The sequence below is a fragment of the Antechinus flavipes genome, chromosome 1 (assembly GCF_016432865.1).
Source record: "Antechinus flavipes isolate AdamAnt ecotype Samford, QLD, Australia chromosome 1, AdamAnt_v2, whole genome shotgun sequence".
NCBI lineage: Eukaryota > Metazoa > Chordata > Mammalia > Dasyuromorphia > Dasyuridae > Antechinus > Antechinus flavipes.
In genome coordinates, this window is record NC_067398.1 from 655,961,375 (window position 1) to 655,982,720 (window position 21,346).

Here is a 21,346-nt window from a genome sequence, read left to right on the forward strand (position 1 = left end):
AATTTTACATGTTTATAAGAACATTTTGTATTTTGTTGTTGATATTATATGTGTATATATATACATATATATGTATGTATGTATATATGTATATCTATGTCTGTGTATCCATATACTTGAATATGACCTATAATGGAATTTGTTTTGTTACAATTTTGCAATTTGTCAGATTTTTTTTCTCTTCCACCCCATATTGGGTCAAAGGTAAGATTTCTGTTGATTAAAAATATACTATTGAATTAAAAAAAAACCAATGAGGAATTGAATTTGCATTTATGTCTTATCCAAAAGACATTATGAACGCTGATGTATGCAGGCACTACATTTTATCTAAATTTTGTATCTTCCAGAGGTTCCTAGAATAATGCTCTGCACAGTGATGATATCCAATTTATCCTTTTAAAAACTTATTTGTACATAGTAGTTTGCATGTTGTCTCTCTTAACACCTCTTCGTAACACCGTGAGCTTCTTACAGGCAAAGACTGCATTTTGCGGTTCTTTTTATCCTGAGCGCTTAGTATCCTGAGGCTTAGTAGCCTGTCACAGACTTTTAATGTAGTCTCGTTGCTTGCAGACCAGGAACCGGTCCCCACAACTTGGCCCCTCCCAGGGTCTGGCACCCCACGCCTTCCTCTCGGTGTGAACAAGCATCCAGTTCCCGCGTGCTTGCTCTCGGTCCCTAGGGTGATGGAGAAGCGTGCTGGGCGGTCCCTAAGGCTCACACGGAAAGAGAAGAGAGCAGTCGACTAGTAATTGGGATTCGACAATGGCACCCAGAGGCTGCAACGTGATGGAAGCGGCGGAAGAGCTTTCGGACCAGGTGAGCTAGGTTTCCATCCACAACTCACCCTCCCCTATTCCAGCATCGCAATGGTACTTCCCAGCTCCTTCAGCCCCGAGAGCGGAGCTGGATTATACCACTCTCTCGGGAGTGTAGAGAGCAGGTGCTTTAGAGGGCGGGACTAGTTTTGCTTGCACTTATTTGGGGGCAGTTTTAAAGAAATTTGGATAGATATGGGAAACGGGAAAACTTTTCTGCACCAAAAGAGTAGTTGCTCTGTGTATCTTTTTTCTCTTCCCGGATGGGTTGTTTGAGGAGAATGCTGACGGCCCCTTTAGAGGATAGTAGAGGGATGGAGTGTGGGAGTCAAACAGACTAAACTGACAATTGCTTGTACCACGTGCGCCCTGGTGACAAAAAAAAAAAAAAAAATTATAAACAAACTTCTGGGATTTGAGGTTGGAAGGCATTATCTAATCCAATTCTTTCGTGTACATTTATCATTCAATAAACTTTTACTAAGCGCCTTCTTTACTCCAGGCACTATGCTAAGCCTGGGGATACAAAAGGAAGCAAAAAACAATTCCTGTCCTTAAAGAATTTATAATCTAATGGAGAAGATAATAGGCAAACAAATTTATACAAGGCAAGCTCTATATATGATAGATTGTGAAAACAGGACCAAATGAGATGAGACATGCTCAAGTTAACACATGTATTTTCACTTTTTTTAATTGTTTTTTGCTTACATTTTGTTTTCTTTCTCTTTTTTCCTTTTTGATCTGATTTTTCTTGTGCAGCATGATAATTGTGGAAATATATATAGAAGAATTGCACATGTTTAACATATATTGGATTACTTGTTGATTAAGGGAGAGTGAGGGAGAAAGGGAAGGAAAAATTTGGAACTTTTGCAAGGGTCACTGTCGAAAATTATCAGTGCATATGTTTTTAAAATAAAAAGCTTTAATAATAATAAAAAAAGTTTATACATGTAGTAAAGTAGGAAATGTCTCTTGGAAGGTGTAAGGGACCTAAGTATATCCTCCTCTCCGATTTAAGTATGAAAACATAGAACTGCTGCATTCTTTGATCTGTATAATTTGAACTTTACTCTAGCACTGGATTTTGAGGCAGAAAACCTGGGTTTGAATACAGGCTCTGCTACTTACTAGACATTTGAACTTGAGCAATTAATTTTCCTTTCCCAGGCCTGTTTCTTTTGACTTTTTCTTTTTCTTTCTCTTTTTTTTTTCTTTTTTTCTTTTTTAGTCTGGATGAAGGAAGTGGAGCAAGGAGGAAGGAAAGGAAACAAACAAGATCTCTAGGGTTCCTTTGCAGTTTTAAAATCAATTATCTCAAGGTAGTAAGGACCAAAACAAGCATCCCATTTAGTCTTAATTTCCAGGTATTTTCAAGTCATGCTAAGAAAATTTCCACTCTCTTTTTAAATCTCCGCAATAATAGTGCTTCAATATCCAGCTTTCCAATTTCAGGCCCTACCCCATTTCTTCCACTTAGCAACTGGGGTTTTGCCTTGTTGAATTGGAGTTTGAGGCTTTGGGGATGAAATTTTTATTTTAAACTTAAATACAAAATGAGAAAAAAAACCCAGATCATAAGAGAGGATCCAATATAAAGCAAATTTCCATTTTATAAAAACCTATATAATGAACACTATATATTGTTTTCAAAGCTGTCCAGCTTTTCTTTGCTTCCTTATTGGTTTTCTGCTATATACTTTTTACTGTTTTTTTTTTCCTTTCCCTCCCATCACCACCCTAAAGAAGACTTCAATTAAACATGGAGATAGATATAAATATACATAAATATGTAAGATCATATTACATATATTTCTTTCTCCTATCATCTGTTTCTCTGAAAGTAGATAGCATTTTCTCTCATAAGTCCAAGTTTTTCCATGTTTTTCTAAATCAACCAAACTCATTTCCTCTTCCACAGCAATATTCCAATCCAATTACATCCTATCTGAGAGATTGTCTATGAATATTTTCCCCTAATTTTCTGCATTTCTTGACTACATAAATTTGGTTTATTCAAGAAAATTTTAACTTAAAATAATTGAAATTATCCTTTTTACATTTCAACAATGCTGTTATGTTATAATTTAGTTTAAGACCTGTTGAATCTACTTCTTTTACATCTTTTCCCCCGGTTTCTTTGAAGTTCCTTGACCTTTTGTTCTTTCAAATGATTTTTTTTTAATTCAGTAAAAAAATTTTTTTTTTTTTAACTGCCACAAGGTCACTTTTGATTAAATCTATTTAAACTTTAACTTTGAGCTCATTACTATATCCCTACTTTTTTTTACATTCTAAATTCGACTCCTGCCCTTTTCTTTATCTCTGTGTTTATCTCTCATTGTTATAATGTTTCCTGATAGTAATATACTGTTCAATTCAAATTTTTAATCTGCTATCCATTTGTTTTATGGGTAAATTCATCCCATTCACATTTTAAGTTAAAATTACTTGTATAATTTTTCTCATTTTTTCAGTATTTTTTCCTATTTTTCTTCAGTATCCTTCTGACTCTATTTACCCCATTCTCATTCCTTTGCTTTATTTCTACAAGATACCTTTCCCTCCTATTTCTTAACTTACCCACCCCTTTAAAAGTCCCTCCTTTAATCTCTCCTCACACTCCATACCCTGGTTTTCTTAATTCTTTCTAAATTTAGAAGATTAATGCCATTCTGTATTTTTATATTGTTTCCTTTTTAATTCATTCCCAATGATAGTAAGATGCTAGGACTACCCCATCCCTACCACTAGCTTCTTTTGTATCAGTTTTTCCTTTTATGCCTCATTAGTATGAGAGAATTGCTATTTTTTATCTCTCCCTACAGTTTTTTAAGACTCACTCCATCATCCTCAGTTCAGCCTACACCTTTTTTAAAACCTATTTTTTTCAAATAAGGATGACAATCATAAGACAATAATAATATTTTCATATATGTGAAGTAAACAATTTGACTTTATTGAGTCCTTATAATTGGTCTTTAATTTTTACTTTATATTTCTCATGAATGTTATATATCAAATTTTCCCTCTAGTTCTGGAGTTTTTGTCACAAAACCAAGAAAGTCATTAAATGTCTATTTTTTCCACTTAGGATTATATTTAAGTCATTTTTGGTTATAACCCCCAATTGTGTTGCTCTATGAAATATAGTATTCCAAGATCTAAAGTCCTTCAATGTAGTAGCTATTAGGTCTTGTGTAATCCTTATAATGCCATGATATTTAAATTGTCTTTTTTTTCTTGTTGCTTGCAAAACTTTCTCCTTAACCTAGGAGCTTTAAAACCTAACTATGACATTCCTATAAGTTTTCCTCCTGGGATCTTTTTCATGTAGTGATCATTAGATTTTTTTAATATATTTTTATTTTGCCTTTTTGTTCTAGAACTTAAAGAATAATTTTCATTGATAATTTCTTATAATATTGCATCAAGATATTTTTATCATTATTTTCACTTGCCTGACTGTTCCTATATTATTTCTCTTTGAGCTTTTCTTCAAATCAGTTATTTTTCAGATGTGATGTTTCACTTTATCTTCTATTTTTTTTCTTTCTTTGATTTTGCTTTATGGGTTCTTGGGGTCCTAGAACATCATTAGCTTCCCTTCACCCAATTCTAGTTTTCAAGGAATTATTGTCTTCCTTAAATTTTTGTTTCTCTTTTTCTAGTTGGTTGGCTTTCTTTTCATAATTTTCTTGATTTTCTCCAATTGCTATTTTTTCCTTATTTTTCTTTGACCTCTCTTATTTTATTTTAAAGTCCTTCTTAAGTTCTTCCAAGAACTCTGCGCTTGGGACCATTTGATCTTTCTTGTTGAAAATAGAATGGCTTTTTTTTTTTTTTAGCTGTACTATCTTCTTTTGAATATGAACCCAGACTTATTCCCACACTAACTATCTATGGTTGAATTATTTCTCCTTTGCTCAGTTGCTTTTATTTATTTTTGTTTTATTTTGCTTTTTAACAGCTATTAATTAATCAATTTGTAGTTCTAAGATTTGGGGAATAAGGCCCCAAGTCTCAGGTCCTCCTTACTATTATTTTTTAAGGTCTGTCTCAGGGCTCTCCTCTGCACTGTTAAGCCAAAGTTAGGGGTCCCAGCCACACTATCCTACAAATGATTTTGTTCCTTATGGTCCCTCCAATACCTTGCAAACTACAGCTATCCTCTCTGCCCTGGAACTGAAACTAGACACTCTGTTCTCCTGCAAGTGCCCACAGTCAACAAGATTCTTGCTAGTGACTGTTTTTGCTTCTTTGTATTCTTAACTTCTATTATAATACCTCACACATAGTAAAAGTGTAATAAATGCTTGTTGACTGACTTAAAAGAAAACAGTAGTTTTATTTTTTTAATCTACCAACTGTAGTATAAGCTATTTTGAGTAGTGCAAACAAGCATCCCTTTAATAATATTGAGTCATATGTATAATTCTTCATGATTACAACTGAGCTGATGAGGATTAAAAATGGAGATATGCCTCTACTTTAAAACATATCCCTTCATTATTATTTACTACCTTAATGATTTGGAGCAAGTCACTAAAATTTTATTTCCACATCTGTAAAATGAGACTCGGATTAGATGCTATCCAAAGTTCTTTCTGGATTAAAATCTTATGAATCAATGTGCCAAAATCAAAGGGTTTTATTTTTACATTACATAGCTCTTATTTCTACAATGCTTTAAAGATTACAATGCATGTTCCTCATAATAACCCTGTGAGGTAGGTGGTGCAAACATAATTATTCCCATTAAAAATGAAAATGAAGATCAAAGAGTTGATCTTCAATTCTATAGTATTATCCAGATTTCAGAATCACACAGCTAATAAATAACAGGGTCTTAAATCCAGGACTTCTGACTTCAATTTCTGTATTCTTTCCAAGCATGACCATCTATATAATATTATAGTTCCAAAATTAATCTCTTTTTAAATAAAAAATATGCTTACATTTGAAATCCATTTGCTCATGAATTATACTCATAAATTTGGGTGTAAAGAGCCTAGGGTAATAGGTTGAGTAATAGCTACAGAAGCCATCTAGATATCCCACTCATTACCAAGATAGATCCCAGTTGTACTGCTTAACTTGGTTAAATCACCTCTCTTCAATGGTATCAGTTTGACTAAATGTAAAATGAGAAGATTGGATTAAGTCATGTCTAAAAGGCTTTCCAGTTCTAAATCCTTTGATCCTGCAGATCATAAACTTTTTTTAATGACTTTTTTACATGTGGATACAAATATCTAATAATTATTATCAGAAATTGAGGTTCAAGAACTGTAATATGTTTATCTAATTTGTTAAGGGTTTTTGTCAGTCAACTAGTATTTATTACATGACTACTATGTGCCAGGCACTGTGCTAAGCACTGGGGTCACAAAGAAAAGTAAAAGACAATTCCTGCTTTCAAAGAGTATTGTCTTTAACCAAAGAACTAAAGTTTCTCCGGTACTGAGACTGGTGGGTTTTGCATTCAAGTGTCAAAATTTGTTGACTTGTTTTGATTATTAGGGCATACTAGATATAATGATAAGAACATAGAAATGGGAGTCAAAGACCTGGATTCTGATCCTATTGGGCCACTGTGTAATTCTTCATTATCCTGCAGTTTCAATCATTTAATCTTTCTCATCTGTAAAAGAGGGATTTTACTGTTATTCAGTAGCATCTGACTCTCAATGACCCTATTTGGAGGTTTCTTGGCAGAGATACTAGAGTGGTTTGCCAATTCCTTTTATATTTTCCTTTATATTTCCTGAGTTAGACAGGGTGACTTGCCCAAATCACACAACTAGTACCTGGTTGGGTCTGAGACTGAATTTGAACTCAGGTTTTCCTGACTTTAGGTCCAGAGCTCTATCCACTGTGTCACCTAGCTTCCCATGTCTTAAAGTTGTTCTAAGAATCAAATTAGATAACATATTTAGAATGAGATCCTTCCTCTACAAAGTGAAGGTACTGGACTAGGTAATCTTCCAGGGCCATGCCATCCGGCTGTGACAAATCTTTGACAAGGAATTAGCTCATTACTTGTCTAGCCTCATGTAGTTTTACTTCTGGATGTCATTCCTTGGCTTTGGCCCTGCTTCCAGCCTCCAGTGCTGGCTCCACAAACACTTCCTCCAGTGGTAGCTCTTCTCAAACTATTGTTACCACTTGGCTGTACTCATTAATCCTAACTCTAACAAGTAAATTAGGGTGGTGGTGAACACAGCAACAGCAGGAGCTTGTTTGTAGGGAATTATGGTATTTAAGCACAAGACACCCTGGTGATATATTTCATGGCCACATATATTGGAGGAGATGAGAGGGAATAGGAATTGTAGTTTGGCTGGCATTGCTATGTTAAATGATTTGGAAACTTCCATCAATTACACCACATGAGATTTCTGTTCCACTTGTCCTCCAAGAAGAGTTGAAAGTTACCTGTTCCTAAAAAGTTTCCTCTCTGCTCTTACCCTTCTTCCCAACCATAATACTTATTATGTTTTTATCATGTCTTTGTTTTATAGTCATTCCTATAAATGTACATGTCTTATTTTCCTTACTAGATCATATCGACCTTTGTGTCTCCCCCAGTGCCAACAGTATTTTGAAGGTATTAAACACTTAATAAATGACAATGGAATCCAGGAATGAGAATAAGAAGATGAATTTAAATTTGCTAATTTAATCAAAAATTTATTTAATGTTATGCTGTGAGCACGCCTAGTGATGCAGAAATTAATTCTATGGCGTTCTTGCCTTTAAGAAACATATCTTCTTAGGAAAGCTAAAACAACTAATAATCTTTGCTTTTTCATTTTTTAGTTCAGTCATTTCAGTCATGATCAACTTTTCCTGACCCCATTTGGGATTTTCTTGGCAAAGATACTAAAAGGGCTTGCCATTTCCTTCTCCAACTTGAAATTCCAGTTGTTCTTATTCAGTCATGTCTGACTCTTTGTGATGCCATTTGGTAGGTTAGCTAGTACTTATATAATGCCTTAAGGTTCATTCAAAAAGAGTTCTTTACATATGGAATCTCATTTGATCCTCACAACATCCTGGAAATTGATAAGTGCTATCCCTTTTTACAGCTGAGAGAGCTTGGTTAAATGACTGCCATAGAGATAGCAAATTTTTGAAACTGGATTTAGATTCAGGTCTTTGCCCCAAATCTTATCTTCTAGCCGTTTACTCAAGCAGATATATGACTAGAATGCAAAGGAGAATATGATGAATACCATGCAGAACAAGAAAATTAGCATAGGGGTTGTTCATCATTGAAGATCATTCATGATGAGTTGGGATTGGGGAAGGCATCATAAAGGAGGAAAGACTTGAGCTGATCCAAAAGGATTGGTGGCATTTTGATAGACAGTGATGGGGGAGAGAAAGGACATATTCTAAACAGAGAGAACTAAACCATAAGCTATTATATGAGTATAGTGATGTTCTTTTCTTTCTTTTTTTTTTTTTAGTAATAAGTTTTTATTTTCAAAATACATGCAAAAATTAGTTTTCAGCATTCACCCTTGCAAAACCTTGTGTTTCAAATTTTTCTCCTTCCCTTCTCTCCCTCCCTAATATAGGTTAAACATGTGCAATTCTTCTATACATATTTTCCACATTTATCATGCTGCACAAAAAAAAATCAGATCAAAAAGGTCTGAGATAGGATTTGAATGCAAGTCTTCCTGAGTCGAGGCCCAGCAATATATCCATTGATCCAGAGCCACCTCAAGGTCCAGGGTAATGTCCCCGGATCTGCAGCTGTCCAGCCATGGCAGCTTTGAGTTAACCATTTTGTATTGGTTTCTCTGCCAGTACATCAGGATGCTAGAGCGAGAATACCAGAAAACAAGTGTGCAATGTTCTAAGAATCCAGAGCAATAATCCCCTGCCTCCCCTGCCCTAATCCCTACTCCCAATGGACTAAGAATTTATAAACTAAACTCTTTTTGAAGGCAGATTTTTTCAATTATCTGACACTGGTATCTTAGAAACATCACCCTGTTTCTTGCCCCTCGATTCTGCATTTTTTGGCCTCCTCATTTTTCTTCTGATTGTTACATTTGCCAGTTCCTTCATCTGACAAAGAGATTCCTGCCCCATTTGGCTCGTCTCTGTCTGATCAGCACCTTCCTGGAGGATGGCATTCACACCTGGTGGCAGTGGAATAAACAGGAATCCATTAAGATGTCTTGGATCAGCAACTCTTTCCTGGCATTAATTTTGGGGATGCTCAATACATTTGGGCAATTGGGTAAGATTTCTTGCTAATCTTGGGCTCATCACAGTGGAAAAAGGCAGCTGGAGATTAGATACAGAAATGTTAGTGGGTCAATAAAGGTTTCGGTAAGCACAACTTGGGGAGAAAAGGGAAGGCTTGGCTGAAAAATGCAGGGAGGAGAGTTAATGCTATCACCTCTAAAACTGTTTCTCCATTTTTTCCATTACAGTGGGATGTGTGTTGATTTTAGTCCAAAAGTGTGTTCCTTGTGCCTGTTTTGTGCTGTATGGAATCATTTTCATGCAGGTAAGTTAATAGGCAACTGTGTCAGTAAAGATGCTGATCCCTAAGGAGACTGATATACTTGGAATAAAAATCGCCTGGGCTTAGGTCCCAGTTCTTCACTGATTACACTCTTTGTGACTTTGGTCATGTCACTTCCATTCTCTGAACCTTGTTTTCATCCTCTATGAATAGAGAGCTTTGGATTGAGGCCCTTTCCCCACCAGTTTAAAATCTTATGAAACCTATGATGCTGCCAAAAATATGGCCACTTCATCTAAGCAGAACTTCCTTGAAATCTCTGAGAAAGTGACCTTTGCTTTGCAATGTACTTTGCAGTCAAATTCTACTTGCCTGACCTTTCTGCTTCCAGAATATTTGCATTACAAATATTGACTTCCCTGACACCAGCATTCTTACATATAAGCTGGCAGGTCTCTTGAGCTGCATCCAGGAGTCTCTTCCTTTATCTCAAAGGTCACCAACAGAGTCCTCTATTTTTTCAGGTTACAGTTTAATGGAAATAACATTGAACTTCAAATCAGAAAAGTTTGGATCCCTTTTTGCCATTTACTATAACTTATCAAAGTCCCTTCCTCCATCCAGACCTTAGCTTCCATGTGTAAAATTAGGACATCGGATTAGTTGGATTATAAGGATTCCTCCCAATTTCCTCTTTTCCTTTCCATATTTACATCAGTGAATTGAGTTGAGAGAAGAATCATGGTCCACAGGTGCTTTTCATCTTAAAGGCATTTTCTCTGAAGATTTTAGAAGAATAGTGATCAATAGTGAGAAGGATACTAGTACAACTATAGAAACCACTTCTCCATTGGGTAAGTGGTCAAAAGAGATGAACAGACAATTTTCAAAAGAAGAATCACAAACTGTTAACAACTACAGGAAAGAATATTCCACATGAATAAAAGAAATGTGAATCAAAACAACTCTGAAGTTTCATCTCACATTCAGCAAAATTGATGAAGATGATAAAAGATTAAAATAGTCTTGGGGAGAGGGGGTGTTTACAGGATAACAGGTTCCCTAATATATTTAAGGCTTTTAGGTAGTATAGTGGCTAGAGTCAGGGAGGCCTGAGTTCAAATCTAGCTTTAGAGCCTTCTTAGCTGTGGGAGCTTACACACTTTCTCTGGGCAAGCCAATTAAACTTTGTCTGCCAGGAATGGAAAATTCATGAGTATTTTATCCCTGGGGAAGCTAGGTGATTCAGTGCACAGAGTGCTAGGACTAGAGTGACGAAGACTTGAGTTTAAATTTGGTCTTAGACACTTACTAAATGTGTGATCCAGGGTCAAGTCACTTAGCTGTGCCTGTGTTAGTTGTCTGTCTTAAGTTTCCTCATCTCTAAAATAAGGATAATAATAGTATCTAATCATCATGGCTGTGAGGATAAAAATGAGAAAATATTTATAAAGCATTTTACAAGACTTAAAATGATAAATAAATATAAGCTTTATTGTTATTATCACATACAGAATTGAGAATTGGTCTGACCGTTTAAGAAAACAATATTGGAAAATCTTTGGGGAAAATCAGCAGTCCATACCTTTTGACCCACAAATCCACTGCTAGACAGTCAAAAATGGAAAGCATTCCCATTATACTCATAGAAGCATTTTTTATGGTAGCAAAATCCTGAGAACAAAATTACCATTTTGAGGAATTCAAAGATTTGGAAAGATTTTACATGGGAAGATTTACCCGATTGATATAGCAAAACCAAGAAAACAATGATACAAGAACATAAAAAAAAAAACCCACTAAAATGAATTCCATGCTACATAATTGTAAATAACCAACATTATTGGTGCTGGAGAAAAGATCAGAAAGTGCACCTCCTTCCTTTCTAGAGAGATGAGGGTTATGGGCACAAAAACATTGCATATACAGTCAGATGCAGTCACTGTGTTCATTAGTTTTATTTAATCATTTTTCTGTTGCAAGGTCAGAGAGCTAGGCATGAAGAGGATATTGGCAAATCTGGAAATTGCTGTGATGTAGTTTTTTTTTTTAATTGTCAATAAAACATTTAATTTAAAAAAAAATAAGAAGAAGCAACAGGATTTGGTGAATAAAACACCACCACTGAACCAAGAAAGCCGAATTGAAGAGTCCCTTTCCTTGTATCTCCTTTGCTCTTGCCAAGCTAATAATAACCTTTTACTTGTAATTCTGTTTAATAACTCGTTTCCTAGCCTTAAGAAAACCACAGGCACTTAATAATGAAGGATGCCCCTTCTCTGTCCTCATAACAAAGAGGTGGTAGGCAGCAGATGCAGCACCTGCCTAATGGGTCAATTTGTTTGAAGTAAAACAATTTTTTTTAATTTTTCTTATTTATTATACAAGAGATTCTGTTGTGGGTGCAGAGACACTAAGTGAGTGTATTTTTTAAGCATCAATAAAACATTAGAAAAAAAAAAAGAACAGATACTTTGTGACCAATTTGAAAAAAGAAAACTTATCCTTTGTGATTAATCAGAAAAAGATAACAATTCTTTGTGCCCAACCAGAAAAAGAAAATGATACTTTGTAACCGATCAAAAAAAGATAACTGATTTCTTTGTATCCAGTCAGAAAAAGGAAATCTATGTTTTGTGACCATTGAAAAACAACAGGCATCTCTGTTTCCAAACCTCATCTTTACATTTCAGGAATACTAGGTCCCTCAAGATCATACTTTCCTTCCTAGAGCACCATCTCATCAGTTAAGTAGCAGAAAATTCATTCTTTTATTTTAAAGTCCTGGAAACCTTCAGAATAAAGGCAATGTGTTGTGATGGTGAACAGAAGCACTTGAATTGTTTGGAGCTCCTCAGGCTAAAGATATTTTGATATTTTCTGTTCCTGCTGCAGGCCCTGTAAGGGGATGGTGTCTGTCTGGTCTCAAAGGAGCTCCTCTTATTTTATTACGGAAAAGGGAAGATCTCCCTTTTTTTTTTCTTATCCCTCTTTTTTTTTTTTTTTTTGCCATTTTGCCTAACAAGTATTTGTCTAAATGAATTGTATTAATGGAAAAAATTAATTATATTGTTGGACATGCTTCCATTTGACATCAGTAAAATAAAACCCCCCTCCTCTAAACTTCCCATAGTCCCTCACAAGCAGCATGTGAATGAGTAATTGTGAACAGATGCTCTTTTTGTTTTGTTTTGTTTTGTTTTTCAAATTTCCTCCTTTATCCAAGGATTTTTGTAAAGGGTGGTCACATGTAGCCAGTGTCAAGTGGGAATTTGTTCTTGAGTTAATTTTTTCCTTCTTTTTGTAGGTCATGGCCTATGGCCTTTTGTGGAACCTCAGATTCCTGATGAGGTAAATGAAATTAACTGTTGGGGATTGTCTAGCATGCTTAGTGCTGCTGTGGGTGAATAAGTCACGGAAAAGCAGAAGGCCTGGCCTTTGGGGAGTGGAGCCAAAAAGGGGAAAAGCAGTTGTGCCCTGAGCCAGGGTATATTTAATATAATGCTCCTTTCACCAGAAGGTGACCATGTGTATGGATGCACATTAGATTTGCTCGAGGCAATTTTGCAAAGCTGTGCATTGTCCTGCCTCTGGATGATCATTTTTAGCTCTAGAAGGGGAACTAATTGAGGTTTGGGTAATATAGACCTTTCCTGTTTCTATCATCATAATTTCAAGAGAACCTCAGTTTAAATTCAGTTTAACAAGCACGGATTGAACTTTCAACAATAAAAAGAGCCTGTCTAACCCCATCTGATTATTTTACAGATAAGGAAACAGATTTAGAAAGGTTAAGTAGCACCAAATAATCATCTCTTTCCTGAACAATGAAAATAAACAGATACATTTTTTCTCAACATCTGCCTACTGTTAAATTGGAGACATTTGGATGTCGAAAAAAGAATGTATCTCCTCAAATGTCCTCCTGTCAAGGCAAGAATGAGGATGATATAGAAATTTCTATGAAGGAATTGCTTAATTTTGTTGAACATTATCATTTGTCACATGTTCTTGCTTTGATAGATTCGAGCTGCATGACATACTGATCTTTTTTCCCCTTCTGCTCTCTCCCTGGTTTCCTAGAAATGTTTCTTTGAGTGGTGGTCTGCTGTTCCTCTTAGCTGAGAGCCAAGCAAAAGGAAAGTCCATGTTTGCAGGTGTCCCCACCTTGGATTACATCTGCCCCCATCAGTACATTCAGCTGGGAGGAAGAGTTCTTCTCCTCCTCATGTTCATATCACTCCTACACTTTGAAGTGAGCATGTTCGCTGTAAGTGACCTGCAAACTTTTCTTTCATTCTCCTTTCCCTGGCCATTTATCCTTTTTTCTCCTACATTTCAAAGTTTTCCTCTACTCCCACAGTAGTCAAACAACAGACTTCTGTTTCATCTTTTCCCCTTGATTTTTCCAATCACTTCCCTTCTCTTGACACATTACTATTATTTATTTTATCTTTAGTTCAGCTCATCCCTTTCATCTGCCAATATATATTAGTAAAGCAGCCATACAGAAAAGTCCATTAGGGCTGCAGGGTTTTTGAAAAGGGCTCTTCAGGAGACTGACCAGAAGGATTTATCTCCTGTTCCCAACATTTGTTGAGAACAGTGTCCCTCACCTTAATAAGGGAAATTGGCCAATAGCTCACCCATACTTAAATTAATCCAACTATCAGCTTAATACAAGTTATGTTACAATACTCATAAATGTACAACCCTCATGTCCTGCAGAGATCAGTCCACAACCTGTAGCCCCATGTTCTTTGTGTTTATTGCAGGCCATAGATATTCCATGTAGAATTGAGCCATTTAACCCCCATTGAGTCTTTCCAGTTTCTTTACCCTTTGGGACTAATCTGCCCCAGAAGTAACAGTATAGTTTAAAATCAAACCAATTAGGCAATCAGAGCACTATTCTGTGAATCTATTTCTCTTCTCTATCTCAGTCAACCCACAATTTCATTATAGGCTCCACTGTTCTCTGTGCATTTGAGAAATAAAACCAAATGCAATGCCATCTTTTAAATAGACTCAGCTTTGGAGGGAAAAGAGGAATACATTCAAGAAGTCATTAGACTGATTATTTTTCTTTCATATCTCTTTCTATCTTGCTGCTTAGATCTTCCAAGATGCCTTCAATATGGTTCTCATCATCCTGGTGGCCATTGGGTTCAAAACAAAACTTGCTGCTCTCACTCTTGTATTCTGGCTACTCCTTATCAATGTGTTAGAGAACCCATTTTGGACCATCCCTGCCAACAGGCCTCTCCATGATTTTATGAAGTATGACTTTTTTCACACAATGTCGGTAATGGGAGGCCTTCTTTTGGTAGTAGCCCTTGGACCTGGGGGAGTTTCAATGGATAAACACAAGAAGTGGTAAATATTACAGCAGAATAATAGAGAGAAATAGAAGAGATGAATTTTTTGCTTTCATGATTTTTAATTCCCTTCTTGTAGAGCAGAAAAGAGTATGGCCTCCTATCTACTCATATGTTCTCCAAACATCTCTTATGACTTTCTGCTACCTCAACAGAGCAATTTTTATTTCTCTTCCTGTGCCAGTTAGAGATATATATAAGAAGGAGGGCAATCTGGCCCATTATACTCTTATCCTGGGAGTTTATTGAAGAAATTCCGTTAATTTCATGGTATTCTGTGTATTCACATGGGCCAAAGGATAATTCTAGGGTTAGGATTAGGGTTCTTCATTTCACTTTGGGAACCTAAACCTAAAAGAACTGATTGTACCATAGGCACCCAAATTATGTATTATCAGAATTGGGCATATATCTTTCGAAGCTATCATTTTCCTTGGTTTCTTCAGAACAAGATCTTTTTGTTGATCTCCTTTTTAGCCAGTTTGGTAGAATCCAGTCTTTGTCAGTCGTACAGCTGACATGGTGGTCCCTTTCTGGAGATCATTGTCAAAAACACTATGCCAGTATAACCTAGGTCCTCGGGTGTTGGAATCTTTACAAATTGTTAAGTCATTAGAGTTGATAGAGACAATAATTATCTAATTTAGCATGGTTCAGTATCACTGATCTGATCTTACAAGAAGATATTTTGGGCCAGAACCTGAAACAAGGTACTAAGTAGAACTAATTGATACAATGCTTGTGTTCACACCAGTATTCATTGGAGTTCATAAGTATGGGATGGTCACAAAGTAAACTTTGTAACTTTGTGAATTCACACCTCCTTTAGGTGTGCCTCCAGAAGGAGGAGTCAACCTTTGGGAGATCATATATAAAGAGGCTCTTAGTTTTGGGTTAGAGAGAGTTACTTCAGAACATTGACTGGGGTTGGAGAGGAGCACTCTGGGAGGAAGCCCACAAGCCCTCTCTCTGAGGCAAGAGAGATTCATTCCGTTTTCCACTTGGCTGGCTGGAGGCTGAAGAAAGCAGAGGCAGAAGCAAAGGACAATCTGCAAGAGCTCTTGGAACCAAGCAGAGAGATAGGATTCAACTAACCAGACTATTTTGGAAGGAGAAAATAAACGTTTGCATTTTTACCAGCTGGCTGCATTTTGGGTGATTATTACTCTTAACCGAAACTAAGGCTGCCTCCAGAAAATCTCCCTGAGAAACCTGCTTTCTCCCAGAGAGAACCATTATTCTATTTTAAAGAAGAAAAACACCACACTTGGGTACCAATGAATACATTTAACAGGACTCTGCATCAGCTTGGGACTCTCCCCTTCTCTTTTCCTCCATAAAGCTTTCTTTCATAGTAATTTACCACCAACTTATCCAGACTTAGGTTACCCTCATTTTCATTTTCATAAGTTATATTGACTGTTGTTAGCCATCTGTTATTAGCCAATGAACAGACCAGAGTATCCCAGGATATTCTACAACTGCCTCATTATCCATGTAAGCTCCAGAGAGGTGGCTTTTGTTCTAACTTCTGCTCTGCCCAAATGGAAGGACTTCAAAGACTTATGAGAATAAAACTGCTTCTCATAGGAAAGAGTGGCTGATGGGGCATCAGAGGTCTGTGAACCTAAGAGCCTTTCTGGATGAATTCAATTATCATATGGCTCCAAGTAGGTTTCTGAAGAGTTTATTAGGATCAGATTCCCTTTGAAAGTAGCAAAGGTCAAAAGGAAATTCTGCTAAAGATATGAAGCCAAGAGTTTTCTATGTTGCTTAGCACATAGTAGTGCTACATACCTAGCACATTGTAGGCACTTTATAAATTCTAGTTGACTGTGTAAATCAGGTGTTGTACATTTGTGTATATGTATATTTTCACACCATCTGAGATTTACATAAACCTGTTTTATGTAAGCCTACTGTCTTCGGTCAAACAAAGTCTTCAGCTAATTGACTGGGAGATCTAAGCATTCAGTAAAATAAACCTGTATTAAGCATGCTATCTAGATGCAGTAAACATGTTAACATTCACTTTTGCTTATATTTCATATATTAAGAGATTCTGTAATCACCTAACAGGTAAATATAGAGTATTTTAAGAATGGCTACTCACATGTTTAACCTATATTGGATTGCTTGCTATCTTGGGGAGGAATAGGGGTAAGGAGAGGGAGACAAATTTGAAATCCAATATTTTGCAAAGATGAATGCTGAAAACCATTTTTGTGTATATTTGAAAAAATAAAATACTATTAAAATAAAAAAAAAATGCTTGCAGGATTAGAGGGTTTGATTAATCCCACAATCAACCAAGAAAAAAACAGGGAAGGTTAGAGGAAGGACAGTTTTAGGAAGGAAAATAATGAATTCCATTTGAGATATGGAGAGCTTAATAATAGTATTTATAATGCTTAACATAGTGTCTCACACAAAGTAAGTTCTTAGTAAATGCTTGTTTCCTTCCCTTCTTTTTATATAGCATTTTAAGGATTAAAAGGCATTTTACAAATATTGTCTCATTTTATCCTCTACAACAATCCTAAAAGAGAGATTATTATGATTCCTATTTTATAGTTGAGAAAACTGAGGCAGACATAGGTTAAGTGACTTAGCCGAGGTCAAGTAACTAGGCTCTAAGGTCACATTTGAACTTTCTATCCAAATAATATCTAGTATGTATGACTGAATTTTAGAAGAGAGATCAGGGCTGGATATTTGGGAGTTATCCACATTGAGATGATTCTTGAACATATATGGAACAGATGAGATCATCAGGGAAAGAATAAAGAGACAAAAAGAGAAGAGGAACAGGACAAAACCTTGGGCAAGATTCTAGGATATGGATGGTGATTCAATAAAAGAGAATAAGAAGGAATAGTCAACCAGAAAAGAAGTGTTACAAAAGCTGCAAGAAGGTCAAGGAGGATGAGGACTTGGAAGATACCAAAGTGTTATGGGCCAGAAATTGAAACAAGGTGTTAAGTCACTAGAGTTGATAGAAACAGTGCTTATGTAATTGGTTCACACATTGGAATTCACACCTTTGGAGAGCATATTTTAAGCTAAGAGCCTCATCTAAGTTTGACTTCGGGTGATTCACAAGTCCAGTGGAGGAGATTCACAAGTCACAGCTCCCACAATCCCACTCTAGGTGAAGAGTCCCACTTGAACCTTTGAGTTCACACCCTTAAGAGATCATATATAAGAAGCTCTTTGAGCCTCAGCCAGGAGTCAGTTGGGGAGATTGAGAAGTCAGAATTCAGTTGGGCAGAACGAAGGATTCGGCGTTGAGCTAGAGGCAGAAGCTGGAAGAGCTAAAAAAAACTAGTAACAAGAAAGCTAACTTGGCTCTTTTGGAAGAGACAATAAAGGATCTGAATTTTTAACAGCTGGCTGCATTTGAGGTGATTATTACTCAGAACTGAAACTAAAGCTGCTTCCAGAAGCTCCCAAGAAACCTGCTCCCAGAGAACAACTATATTTTAGAGAAGAAAACACTACACCAATGGAGTAAACAGTTGAAGAAAGCAGTTCAGGAGAGTGGTGGAGGTGGAAACCAGATGGCAAGGGAAGTGTGTGGAGTGGTCATTGAGATAGGCAGAATAGACTATTGCTTTTAATAGTTTGGCAGGGAATGGGAACAGAACAACAGACTGATAGACTGAATGAATATGAGTCAAATAAAGAGGTTTTTTTTGTTTGTTTGTTTTTGTTTTAAGGATGAGGATAGACCTGAGCATTACTGTAGGCAGACAGGAAACAGCCAGCAGAGGAAGAGACTGAAGATGAAATTGCTGGAGGAAATAGGAAGAGATGAAGGGCAGAGACATTAACTTTGGCAAGGAAAAGATCTACAGGAAGGAAGAATGGATGAAGATGAAGAAGACAGTCATGATAAATGACTTCAATTTTTCTCAGTAAAGGAGAAATTGAAGACATTTACTGAGAGGGAAAGAGGAGGCACTGGAAGACAGAGATAAAGTTTGGAACAACTATTGAGAGAAGAATATCAAAGTTTTACCATATCAAAGCAAAAATCAAGTGAAGATTAGATGACCCTGGATAACATCCTATTAATAGGGTGAGAGATAGATGCTCTCCAACATGGAATCTGTATTTGATCCAATCAGAAGCACATGACTAAGATCAGAGAAGAAAGACAGTAATAGTGGTTCAGGCTTTAGAATTAATGTAATATGTAGGTTAAGAGAGAATGAGTCCGTGTGCAGAGATGTTTCTGGCAGCCCTTTTTGTGGTGGCAGGGGGTAGGGAAAGGCAGGAGTTGGATGGATTCCCATTCGGGAATAGCTAAATAGGTTTATTTGGGTGAATGTGATGGAATGTATTGTTCTCTAGGAAGTGATGAGCAGGCCATTTTCAGAGAAGCCTGGAGGGACTTGCATGGACTGATGTTGGGTGAGATAAGCAGAGCCAAGAGAACATTGTGCACAGCAACAAGAAGATTATGTGATGATCAACTGTAGTGGACTTGGCTCTTCTCGAAATAAGGCATTTCCAATAGACTTGTGATAGAGCCATCAGCATGCAGAGAGAGCTATGGAGATTGAATGTGGATAGAAGCATAGTGTTTTTATCTTTTGATTGTTTTATTTTTTTCTTTCTCATGTTTTTTCTCTCTTGATCTCATTTTTCTTATGCAGCATGATGAATCTAGAAATATGTTTGGAATAATTGTACATGTCTACTCTATATAGGATTACTTACTTTCTAGGGGAGGGGAAGAGAGAGGGAGAGATTTGGAACATAGGTTTTTCAGGGGTGGACTTAGGAACTATCTTTGCATGTGTTTAGAACAATTAAATACTACTTTTTGTTTTTTTTATTTTCAAAACATATGCATAGATAATTTTCAGCATTCACCTTTGTTGTTCCAAATTTTTTTCTCCCTCCTTTCCCCCTCTCCTCTAGATGGCAAGTAATCCAGTATATGTTAAATATGTGCAATTCTTCTATACATATTTCTACAATTAACATGCTGCACAAGAAAAATCAGATCAAAAGGGAAAAAAATGAGAAAGAAAACAAAATGTAAGCAAACAACAACAAAAAAAACTGAAAATACTATGTTGTGATCCACATTCAGTCCCAACCGTCCTCTCTTAGGGTTGCAGATGGCTCTCTTTCTTCATCACAAGACTATTAGAACTGACCTGAATCACCTTGTTGTGGAAAAGAGCCATGCCAATCAGAATTGATCATCATATAATCTCTTAGCATCAATTCATGTAAGTCTTTCCAGGCCTTTTTGAAATCATCCTGCTGATTGTTTCTTATGGAACAATAATATTCCATAACATTCATATACCATAACTTATTCAGCCATTCTCCAACTGATGGGCATCCACTCAATTTCCAGTTCCTTGCCATTACAAAAAAGGGCTGCTACAAACATTTTTGCATATGTGGATCCTTTTCACTTTTTTATAATCTCTTTGGGATACAGGCCCAATAGAAACACTGCTGAATAGGGCTATGTACCATTCAATAGCCTTAATGCATAATTCCAAATTGCTCCCCAGAATGGTTGGATCAGTGCACAACAACAATGTATTAGTGACCCAATTTTTCCACATGCCCTGCAACATTCATCATTATCTTTCCTGTCTTCTTAGCCAATCTGAGAGGTATCTCAGAGTTGTCTCAATTTGTATTTCTCTGATGAATAGTAATTTAGGACAATTTTCCATATGACTAGAAATGGTTTTAATTTCTTCATCTGAAAATTAGCTGTTCATATCTTTTGACCATTTATTTATGGCTTGAGAGAGGGTGAGTAGTGAAAGATAATACTGTGGTTAAGAATCTGAGTGATTGGAAAGATGCTAGAGCCCTCAACAGTAATAAGGAACTTTTCCAACCATTCTGGAGAGCAGTCTAGAACTGTGCCCAAAGGGCTATAAAGCTGTGTATACTCTTTGACCCAGCAGTAACATTATGGGGTCTGTATCCCAAGGAAGTCATAAAGGAGGAAAAAGGACACATGTGCAAAAATGTTTGTAGCACCTCTTTTTGTGGTAGCAAATAAGTGAAAAATGAGTAAATGTCCATGAGTTGGGGAATGACTGAACAAATTGTGGTATATTAAGGTAATGAAATATTATTGTTCTATAAAAAATGATGAACAAGCTGATTTTAGAAAAGCATGGAAAGATTTACATGAATTGATGCTGAGCGAAACAAGCAGAACCAATACACAATAACAGCAAGAATGTGCAATGATGAACTTTGAAAGACTTGGTTTTTCTCAGTGGTTCAGTGATTCAAAGCAATTCCAATAGACTTTGGATAGAAAATGTCATCTGCATCCAGAAAAAGAACTTAAGAAGATTGAATTGAATTGTATGTAAATCAACACAAACTATGTTCACTTTTTTTTCTGGTTTTTTTTTTTTTTATCTCTCCCATGGTTTTTCCCTTTTTGCTCAGATTTTTTCTCTCCCAACATGATTCATAAATTAATGTGTGTTAAAAAAAAGAAAGAAAAAGAAGGAAAAAAAAGTAGTAATAAGGAACTTTAGAAGAGGGATAGATTTGGCAGGGAAGGAGGGGAGAAGAATGAATTCTGTTTTGGACATGTTACATTGAGATGCCTACAGGACATACAGTTCAAAATGTCCTGTAGACAGCTGGTG

At 36.3% G+C, this 21,346-nt stretch overlaps 1 protein-coding gene across 1 annotated transcript; it reads left to right on the forward strand.

The window, feature by feature from the left end:
• Positions 1–679: 679 nt before the first annotated feature.
• Positions 680–16,224, forward strand: LOC127544820 (surfeit locus protein 4-like). The gene is made up of 6 exons (XM_051971667.1): positions 680–822; positions 8,901–9,084; positions 9,281–9,357; positions 12,623–12,666; positions 13,399–13,585; positions 14,432–16,224. Exons 1-6 carry the CDS (start codon positions 769–771, stop codon positions 14,693–14,695), a joined length of 810 nt encoding a protein of 269 aa, XP_051827627.1. The 5' UTR covers positions 680–768; the 3' UTR covers positions 14,696–16,224.
• The last annotated feature ends 5,122 nt before the right edge of the window (positions 16,225–21,346 follow it).